Source organism: Teleopsis dalmanni, chromosome 2 (assembly GCF_002237135.1).
Source record: "Teleopsis dalmanni isolate 2A chromosome 2, ASM223713v2, whole genome shotgun sequence".
Classification (NCBI taxonomy): domain Eukaryota; kingdom Metazoa; phylum Arthropoda; class Insecta; order Diptera; family Diopsidae; genus Teleopsis; species Teleopsis dalmanni.
The window spans coordinates 140,616,056-140,626,732 of NC_051847.1; the positions used below are offsets into that span (position 1 = coordinate 140,616,056).

The window sequence follows — 10,677 nt, forward strand, 5'->3', positions numbered from 1 at the left end:
TATACTGATACTGTATTTTAATAAATATTTTATTAGTAGATACTAATATTATAATATTTATAAGAATACAAACAGAGAAACAGAGAAGTATATATTGGATTTCGAAAGTTTAAAATAGTTGAATGTTATACGTTCTACATATGTTGAATGGTATATATGCTGTTGCAGTAATAATAGTAAGAGAAAATTAACCTTTTTAACATGTTAATTAATCACGAATTTTATGAGATCTTCAATGCCATAAGTATTTATTTCGTAATGAAAATCAATACTCAAAGTACATAATGTTTAATAAAGATGTAGAAATATTTATATATGTATATGTATTTATAGACATGAGAAAAACAGAGAAGAATATATGGGATTTCGAAAGTTTAAAATAGTTAAATCATTTGATTATCTTAGACCAGAAATAAAATTATTATATATAATTATTGTACAGTGATATCTAAATGCGTTCGTAGTTCCTAAATAGTAAATTATTTAATTATACTATCTTATTATTATACAGTAGATTTTAAAGGAAATTTAAGGAACTACATAAATTGAGTTGCTGAGTTAAACTGAAGAAATACATTTTCATATGAAATTTATAAATTTAAGATATTTTTTATATATAATTTATATGCCTTTTAGATGATTTTTATAGTATATATTTTGAAAATCTAGACCCTTTGATTTAAATGGTAAAATTCTACAGTTCATTGAGCTAGCAAAATAAACTCAGATATCAGTTGCTCAACTGCCAACCGCAGCTATGGATATATGTGACATCATTTTATTCTCTAGTATCCTAAACATCGAATGGAGATAACATTTGGCTGCCACTAACACATATGATTCTTACATTTAGATATCTCTGCCGGTGCATTCTTAAGGTGAAATGCAATAATTGAATACTGAAAAAAATTTCAAGTCATTTTATATACGAATATAAGTATATATATAATCCATATATATGTAGAATGGCAAGTAAATAATGTGAAACGGTTTAAAATAGCGATTATGTCAAATAGGCTAATAGCAAATAGAAAGCGAAGTATCGAAATGAACGGAAACTTATACAAACAATTGGGATAAGCGCCTTCAGGGATGAAAACAAATGGTTCTAAATGAAGATTCTAAAAGTTTCTTCCGGAAGTAGAAGTATTTTAAACCAGATATTTTATTATAACAGCAATAACTAATTTTAACATTAAATATTAAAAAATTTTCGATAAAAATATCAGATTTTACTTTAAAACTGCAAAGGTTTTGATAAAGCTATTAAGTGATAATATCATTAAAATCAATTATTTCTAATATTGACTAAATTTTGCAGTTAGAGCAGTGTTTCTCAATTCTTTTTATGGTATGCCTTATTTAAAACTTTTAAGAATTCTAATGTTTCCTCTACTTGTTTTACAGAAAGATCGTATTCGGAAAGGTAAGCAGGTTCTTTTTGAGCAATGAAAGCCGAACTATATCAGTCACGTTTCCTATAATCAATCTCATTCTTTTGCTCGTGCATTAGTAGGTTGTAAGTTGTTGTGAAACACTGGGTTAGACCAATAAGTTTATGAAAGCTGATTTATAGCACTTAAAACATAAATATGTAATGAGATCAGGTTATGTTGAAAATAATGTATGTTAAATGATCCTACCATTTCATTAACTAACTTATAGATTACTCTAATTATCATTCTAATACTCAGTGCATTTTATTTAAAATTACGATATTCGAAGTTAATTTATTAATTACATGCTTAATAACTTAACTTTTCGGTTTCTGAAACTCTTCACATCGTATACTGTTTTTAAATGATTGATTTCTTCCGAATTTAAAGTCGGAAGTTCTTCTTCATTTAAAGTAACTGACAAGCGCTCGAGTGCATGCGATGTGCATGACGTCCGTTGGAGTGACTAAAACCACTACAACATTGGTGTGCTGCATCAGTGACGCGTGCATGTGTAAAACTTTGACTGTTAGTCAGTTTTGGTTCATGGACATGATGATAGTTTATATGTGATACATGACTGTGCCTATAAATAAGAAATATGTAAAAATGTATTAGCATATAAGTGTTAAATTAGTTACCCATGGTTACAAATACTTGAATCAGATATAGAGTTTGGCATTACTGATGGAGGTGGTGGTGGTAAAAACAAGGGGCAACCACCTCCGCCGCTATCATCGTCTATAGATCGCATTCTACCGCCGCTGCTTAATTCAAAATTCGTTAAACGCATAGCTTCTGCTTTCTTCATGTGATTATCAACTTCGTTGACTTCTTCGATCATTTTGTCTAATTTTTCCATTGCTTTAGTCTGCTTAGCGGCAAGAAAGGCTTTTCTTGCTGCCTTTGTCATCGGTAATGGTGCTGATAGTGAACGCACAGGTGGCGGTGAGTGCATGGACAGAGATTCTTTCGAGACTGTACGGCTACTGCTAAACGAGGCATTTCCGGACTGTTTAGATTTCAAATCTGTTTGCTTGGACGTACTAGATGAAAATGTGATTTTTCTAATTTGAAAAACAAAAATAATAGTTTAGAAATTCGAATTTATTTAAATTAATTGACTGTACAAAAAATTAAATTATAAAAGTATTGTATTAGTATATTCCGTCACCTTGTTTTTGATTTTTCTAAAGGCGCTGATGTGGGAGCTGATGTCATCATGCTCTTACAAGTCGCCGTTTCTCTAGCAGGTGCAGTCGAAGGGGGAGTTATTTGATCCATTGCTGCTAATTCTTCTGGTGTGAACTGATCTGGGTTATTTGGTCTTGGCTTTGGGGGCGCACTACCAATACGAAACGGTGGTATAGGACTAAAAGGACAATTTTTTGTACTACTGCCAAGAGAACCACGTGAAATTTGCAAATCTTCTAAGAATTCTTCAGTATCTAAAATAAGAGAACCAAAAATATCGCTGGGTGAACGCATAAACACGTGCCCTGTTGAATTTGAACGTTCTTCTCGTCTTCTCTCAAAGCTACTGCTACTGCTTTGCAAGTTTCGTACTGGGGAATTAGCTGCACTACGTCTAGCAACATCCTTAAAAGTTACTGGCGAGTATATACGACTTCGATCTTCTGTGTTGCTAGTTGTTGCAGTGCCAGCAGCAACGGCTGCAGCGTCTGCGGTAATTGTACTTGTAGTGCTCGTGGCACTGCTGTTTTCTATATTATTGCTTTCAATTTTAGATTGAGTTGGTGTTGCCATTGGACATGGTGGTGGCATTATTGCTTTCGGGGGTTGTATTACACTGATACGTCGCTCAACTGTTGTTGGTGTGGATACAGTAGTACCACTAGTGGAACTTGCTGGTGTGAATGAACCCATCGTATTTTGTATAGCCGAAGGTAATTGTAGCTTTCTACGGTTTGTATGTTCTTCCAACCAATACGTTTTCATAGCACCTTTGCCTTTCACTTCTATTTCACCACGTTCAGAAAGTTTATAACTAGGACCTAAAAAATCTTTGGTTGATTCTGACACATGTACTTTCATAGCGGCACTGGTGGATTCCATGCGTGATGCAGTATTGACAGTATCACCAAAAAGGCAATAGCGTGGCATTTTTAAACCAACAATACCAGCAACCACAGCACCAGAATGTACCCCCACACGTATGCGTAAATGTTGTCCAGTTGATGGATCTTTTAAATCTGTTATTGCTTCTACCATATCAAGTGCCATATCACAGACTCTTTCAGCATGATTTGCGTCTTTCTCTGGTGCACCCGCTACAACCATATATGCGTCACCAATTGTCTCCACTTTGTAGACTGTATTACGTTCTGTTAATTTATCAAATATGGAATACATTGCATTCAACATGGATACAACTTCCATAGGCGTAATTCTACTACAAATTTCAGTAAAAGTGACCACATCAGAGAAAAGTATTGAAACGCTATCAAACATCTAAATAAAAGATGTTAAGCATAAAATAAAATTACATGGACTTTAAAGATAAATATAGCTTAGATATATTTATATATTTACCTCACAAGTATCTATTGGATTTTCTCCCCTACGTAAGCGATCTGCTACTTGCTTCGGTATCATCTGATACAGCAATTCATCAGTTCGTCGCATTTCTTCATCTAATTTCCGCATAGATTCTTCTAACTTTTTAGATTTTTGTTGTTCTTGATCCAAGGCAAGCTTTAGTTCCACTGATTGTTGTGTACCGGCTAACATAAGATCTCTATATATGAATAAAAAATATCAAGATTATAAACTAGTTTTGTTAATGTCACATTAACGTGTTTCTGTTTTAAAAACGCTTTTTAAAATTTTAGTATTTGTAATATATCAGAAATTTTTTTTTTTATTAAGGCCAAAAACCTTAATAGTTATTACTCGATATCGAATTCTCGATATCTATTTAACATGTTTGCCCTTATTTTGCTGAATTAATCTTAGAAGATTTAAAACTTCTTCGAACTTATAATGAAACATAAAACAGGCATAGAAAACAAAAGCACCTGCCTCATCTTCCCCACAGATGTAGCAAGGGTCATTGAATATAATATATCCCTTAGCATGATTACCAAACGTTAATAATTCCAATATAAAATTGAAATTTCTGTGAAAAATGTCAATAAGATTGACATGATTTAAATATTTAATATAGAAAGATTTTTTTCAATTGTTTTCATGATGTTAACTGTATGTCCTGTCTCAAATGTGTTTTCAAGATATATTGTTTGATTAGCTCATTCGATTTGAGCATAAGCATATACAAGTCAAAAGAAGCAGTTGCACTGCAATGCTTACAACCACTTTTCAAACACAACAACATTAGCGTGAAGAACAGAAAACTGATCTATAGCCAGATAATTCGACCAGCATTACTTTATGGGTGTGTCGCGTATAGCAAAGCTGCCGACTCTACTATACAAAAGGTACAAGTCGCTCAAAGTCAGGCTCTCCGAAGGCTCTTCAAAGTGCCTTGGTACATCCGCACAAACGACATGCTAAAAGACCTTAGAATCACTCTCCGCACGGGGAGGTACGCAGATCTTAGATCAATCACTGAATAATCATGAAGCTTGTAGGCAATACATAAATTAGTCAATGAGATGGGTGGGACCCGGTAGTACCCCCAGCTATTAAAGAGTAAAAGTGCCCAGTTGCGCTGACTCAAAAAAAAGGATCAACATACATACATACTTGTACTTAGTATCTTTGTGACCAGGATCATAGAAAAGAGTTGTACTAAATTGTGTACCTCATTTAAAGATGTCTATCAGCCAAAACCTGTTCCAGTTGCTAATTGAGCTGAATTCAAAGATTTTCAAGTAGTTTAGCTGCTTGGTGGTATAAATAACATATATTCAATATATTTCCAGTTCAAGCGATATATAGATTCTAATTTTTGCTTTAAAAAAACGCTGCCAACAGGCAGCCTACAATATTTATATATATCCAGTTGCAGTAAGAAAATTCCATTATTACCCTTTACTTATCTTCAATTCACCAGTACATAAATCTATAGTTTAGACCCTTTTTTAATGAAGACAATGTACAAATTTAATAATATTTATCAGAGATATTTATCGTCTATATAAGTAACTTTTTTCCGAAAATTATTATTGTAATATTGTTAATTGATAATTATTAAAATAATAATATGATAATTATTGACATACATTATTAAAAAATTATGTTTTACCTGCTAAAATCATGCATAGACAAATCATTGATATATAAACCAGTTGTAATCAATGAGTTTAAATCAGGCATTACTGGCGTACCTAAAAACATTATCATTCGCCAGTTTTCCATATAAACCATTTGACCTGAAATGTAATCATAATAATTATAGATTATAATTAAAAATTTTAATTTTTCATAAAATCAAATTGATAAATAACTGTTGATGTTACATTAGAAAGAAATTAAAAAATCTATTTTCAAGTCATAATACTACTGCATTCACCTTATTCTATAACCATTATTATTGATTTCTTGGAGAGACTTAATGGTATATAAATACAGACTTTGAAGATATTAGTAATATTGTTAAAAAAAAATTAGAACTTTATTTGTTTCATGAGGCTTATTAGTTTTTTAAATTTTTTTTTTGAGAGATTTTTCTCTAAAGAGATCGGTTATAGAAGACATTTAAATAATTTTGTGACTTTTTGTCTTTTTTATTTTCATATATATATTTTAATATTAGTTTCTGAATTTAATTTTCATCTACAGGGTTACCATGTCCAGTTTTTTAATACCGTTGTGAACCATTTCTGAGCTATTACATATTAATCAAATTTGCTTCATTAACCAGCAATTGTTCTTCTATAGAAATTTCTTTCAAGCCCTTATATCACTTTGTAAATAATAATTTTAGTAATTATCGTAATATATCTTAATTAAAAAATATATTGGATTTGTAAGATTTATAAGTATTTGTAATGAGATACGGTTCTGCACATAAGTAATCTTTATTTCATTTATACAAAATTGACATGATTGTTGTTTCATTTGTTTTTGTTAAATGTTCTGTAATAGTTCAGATAATTTAAATATAATATTTAATCAATTTTACTAACAAGCTATTTAGGTATTTAAAATATTTTTATAAAACGATTGTAGCGAAAATAATAAACTCTAAATTGATTTGGGATTGAATTGTGCTTAGGGATTGAAAATAATAGCAACATCAATAAATTCCAGAAAAAGTTGTATATAATTTGATATAATCGTATACATTAATTTTAATATAATCTAATTTCAAATATATATCACATATATATATTTTTAATTTTTTATATATTCTTAATATTAATTATATATAATACTACATATACATTTTTTATTATTTTAGAATTTAATCAACAAAATATATAGTTCTAAAATTGTGCTTCCAAATAATATATAAAATTTTAATAAACATATAATAACCTTTTAATCTAAGCGATTTTTCTGGTTCGCTGCCATCCTCATGCCCAAGATGCTCATTATCATCCGGCACATCCAAACGTTCCACCACAGGCTCCACAGTAACTAGTTCAAATATGTTGTTGGTACGATTTAATATCTAATTTGGCATAAATAAATTTCGATATTCAGTATTTATTCAATTAAAAGTTTCTTTTTTTTTCAATTTTTTATTTCAATTCAATTGAATCAAGAACTCTTGTGTTGTTGTTAGAATCTCTCTTTTTTTTACTCACCGTCTGAAACTTGAAAGCAATTAGCGGTCGCACTAGATCGAACCAGGCTGTGATTTTCTTTCCCAAGAGTTCGGGTAATATGACCATTAATGAATTGCCTATACTACGTACTACCATATCAGCACTGACAATTTCAAATGAATTTCATTGTATGCATTGGAGATAAAAGAAAAATAGGAATAGTTGGCATGAAAATGTAAATGGTAACTGTGATATTTTCCAAATGAATGCTACGAGTTGCAAATTAGCAACTGCAGAAGCACAATTGTGCATGGATTGCAATAAGTGCCATAAGTTGCTGTTTGCAGCTGCTTCAAATGCAATTAGTTTTCAATTTCATTTGAAGGACGACAAGAGCTAGCAAATAAATGCAAACTACTTTTATTGCAGCTCCATCTGCACCCACATGCCATTATGTTGTCATGGTTGCTTAAACTTACCCAAAAACTATACAAAATGGAAATATTTCAAAGAGTACGTGTGCGCTTATGGGCAAATGCTTCTCTTCTCGTGTCATAGCTAGGGAGGCCAATGTGAATGCACGGTTATCAAATGACAACTGAAATGTAACGTGCACAGTATCGAAGAGTATTTCTTCGCGCACCAATTCAATGTGCATTTCTTTATGATAGAAATATCTTGCCACTTCACGTATTTGTCCCATGGTGTAATAAACGAATCCACGTCGTTTGGAGCGATAGTGCAACGTGAGACCTTGGCGCGTTTCATTCTCGCATATGAAGGATGGTGCACGCATACGTGGATAGGAAAATTTTAAATATTCATGTAAATTGTCAAGGCCATTAAGAAAATCGCGCATATGTCTTCCAAGAACAGATAATACACGATCATATCCATATTGGCCAACAAATCCAACAAAATAAACACCCATTTGATCCATAAAATCCCGTTCCGAAACGCCAAGTACCTGTTGTTATATAAGTAAAAATCAAAAACTTGCATAAAATATATTTGCTTATATAATAAATATGATTAATTTTAATAAAAATGGCTATAAATAATAATTAATCAATCATATCAAAATATATTTATTTCTACTTGTTCACTAGCGAAGTCATGTATAGATAAATGCTCAAAGAAAATTTTTATATTGATTAATTGATTTCTGGTGTTCTAAAAGCACCTATGGTGTCGATTAGGCCATTACCTAAAAATGTACTTAGTGGAAAGCTTACAGGTTTTTAATGCAAAAAATTTTGGAGCTAAACTGCAAGAACTCCTGCCGGTTTTGATGAAATCTGGTTCAAGTGTAATATCACAGTAAATCGATATTTTATTATTTTTCATTAGAGAAAATAGTTTGCCAATTCCAGCTTTTATGATTCACAATATGGCAAGAATCGAAAGAAAATATTACCGAATATTAATTCAAAATCTCAGTAGTTCCATCATTCGTTGCTATTTTCCACACAATAATATTCACTCGTTGCTCATAGATATCGGTTCTATTTAGCCAATAAAGCTCCTCTTCTAGTTATAAGCTCTGGATTTGACTTTACCAGAATTAAGAGCCTAATGAACTCTTAAGACATAAATTCGAGGCTTTTATATATTTCAGTAAATAGAGACAAGTTATTTTTGATAAAAAGTAACGCTTAAAAAATTGTTTGGAAATAAATAAAAAAAATAAAACTCATAGTACTTAAGTTTTTTTTTAAAAAGTTAAACCTGATTTCGGTATGATTTTAAATTCTTTTCTCATTCTAATTTTAAGTTTCAATATGTAATTAATATTTTTTATTATATCATGGATAGTATTCATAAAGTAATCATTATAATATATTGAGTATATTCTAACTGATAAAAAAATATAATTTTACTAATTTATATACTATAATTGAGTTATGGATTTGGGCTATTAATACTCCAAGTATAATTAATTAGTCTTATAGGATTTTCCGACGATTTAAGCATGGTAAGAAACTAAGTATAAACACCTTAAGAATCATTACGAAAATTCTGAAGCGAAAACCATAGCTAAAACTTATGACCTTACAAAATTAGGAACTTAATATAAGGAAATATGTTGGTTTTGTAAAGAAAAGAATAAGACGTTAAAACATGTACAGAGAGAAGTACTTAAATGGACATCTTATATCGTATATAATAATAAGATTGTGTAATTTTGGTATAATACAATAATTTATTAAGGACGCCGGACTAGGAGAAATACTCTGTCTCTATTAGAAAGGGTATAATATATCTCAATATTGAAATGCAAAATCTCCAACATAATAATAACAACATATTTAATTTTACAAATATTAAAAGCAATGAATAGCTGCCAAGAGGGCAATAACAATATTTCTTAAAGCTATCAAATAAAGCCCTTATTTATTATGGCATCGCTTCATTTATTCACTTTATTTTTTCATATAAATGAAAAAAAAAATATTAAGGGAAGACTTTATTTATAAACGATATATGGAATAAGTGTTAAATAGAATTACATTGTTTAAGAAATTGTATGGGATGGTTGTGTTTTGAATTTAAGTCATGTTATAGAGTGCTATAAAGAAAACCTTTCCAGAATAATGTAAGCACTCAGAAAAGTTTTTTAAAAAATTTCTATTTAGTGAGTTTCTCCAATGTAATTTCATAAGTTTTATTTAATATAAATTACTTCGAGAAATTTATTATTCAAATCACAACGACAAAATAAATTTCATAAATAGAATTATTTGTATTCGAATAATTGATTCTGTTTCGTACTTTATTCACATCACTAATATTCGATTGATTTTATGCAATTTGGTATGCTTTGCTTGATGTTCGGCGAAACTTACCTGTTGCGCCTTTTTTGCCAATTTGTTAAGCAAATTCTCCGGATACACTTGATGTACACTGAATGATGGTGAGTCGATGCCAGCTTGTCGTCGTATATCCTCCCATTTCTCCTCACCATAAACTGATTTTATGTATTCGGAAAGATTTTCCAATAGTAAACCATACATATTGATGAGTTCGTTGGTGATGTAGGTTAGGTGGGATTGTTAGAAGACAGAGCTGTGCGTTTCGGCTTTAGTTGCTTGCTGGCATAAGTGTATGTGGATGCTTTGTATTTATAAGCAGTAAGGGTTTCAATTAAATTCAGTCAAGTTCTATTTTATTTATTGCAAACTGTAATAAAAGAAAAATTCTTAGTAATAAAATTTGCTCTTCATGATAAATTAAAGTCATAGTTCAGTATGTTATATAGTTAATCTTAATATGAAATCATAAAGAAAAAACTTAACTTGATTTCATTTTGTTAATAATTGAATTTTAAATGTATTAAGTCTTCTATTGTTAGAAATAATACTCTAATACTTGTTTACTATGAAAAGGTTATAAGCCAAATTAAATTAAATGAAAAAAATGTTATGTGTTCATATAATCGGCTTTGCAGGATTGCAACTAGACGAATTATTGATTGGAATTTAGATAATGAAGTTTGCGAATTGAATTTTGTTACTTTTATTAAAAATAAGATAAGAAAATTTATT

General features: G+C 30.3%; 1 protein-coding gene across 1 annotated transcript; it reads right to left on the minus strand.

The window, feature by feature from the left end:
* Nucleotides 1-1,753: 1,753 nt before the first annotated feature.
* LOC119686261 (soluble guanylate cyclase 88E) lies at nucleotides 1,754-10,244 on the minus strand. Its single transcript, XM_038100799.1, has 9 exons — nucleotides 9,979-10,244; nucleotides 7,612-8,099; nucleotides 7,172-7,295; nucleotides 6,900-7,035; nucleotides 5,665-5,791; nucleotides 3,990-4,194; nucleotides 2,611-3,908; nucleotides 2,078-2,503; nucleotides 1,754-2,022 (listed from the first exon to the last, which is right to left on the minus strand). Exons 1-9 carry the CDS (start codon nucleotides 10,144-10,146, stop codon nucleotides 1,845-1,847), a joined length of 3,150 nt encoding a protein of 1,049 aa, XP_037956727.1. The 5' UTR covers nucleotides 10,147-10,244; the 3' UTR covers nucleotides 1,754-1,844.
* Nucleotides 10,245-10,677: the final 433 nt, after the last annotated feature.

What these genes read in the sequence shown, in the direction of transcription:
- LOC119686261 (XM_038100799.1), bottom strand. Translation starts at nt 10,146, where the DNA reads ATGTATGGTTTACTATTGGAAAATCTTTCCGAATACATAAAATCAGTT. An exon ending in TGGCAAAAAAGGCGCAACAG is followed by an intron (nt 8,100 to 9,978) that starts GTAAGTTTCGCC and finishes ATATAACAACAG; the next exon opens with GTACTTGGCGTTTCGGAACG. An exon ending in CCATTTTGTATAGTTTTTGG is followed by an intron (nt 7,296 to 7,611) that starts GTAAGTTTAAGC and finishes TGAAATTGTCAG; the next exon opens with TGCTGATATGGTAGTACGTA.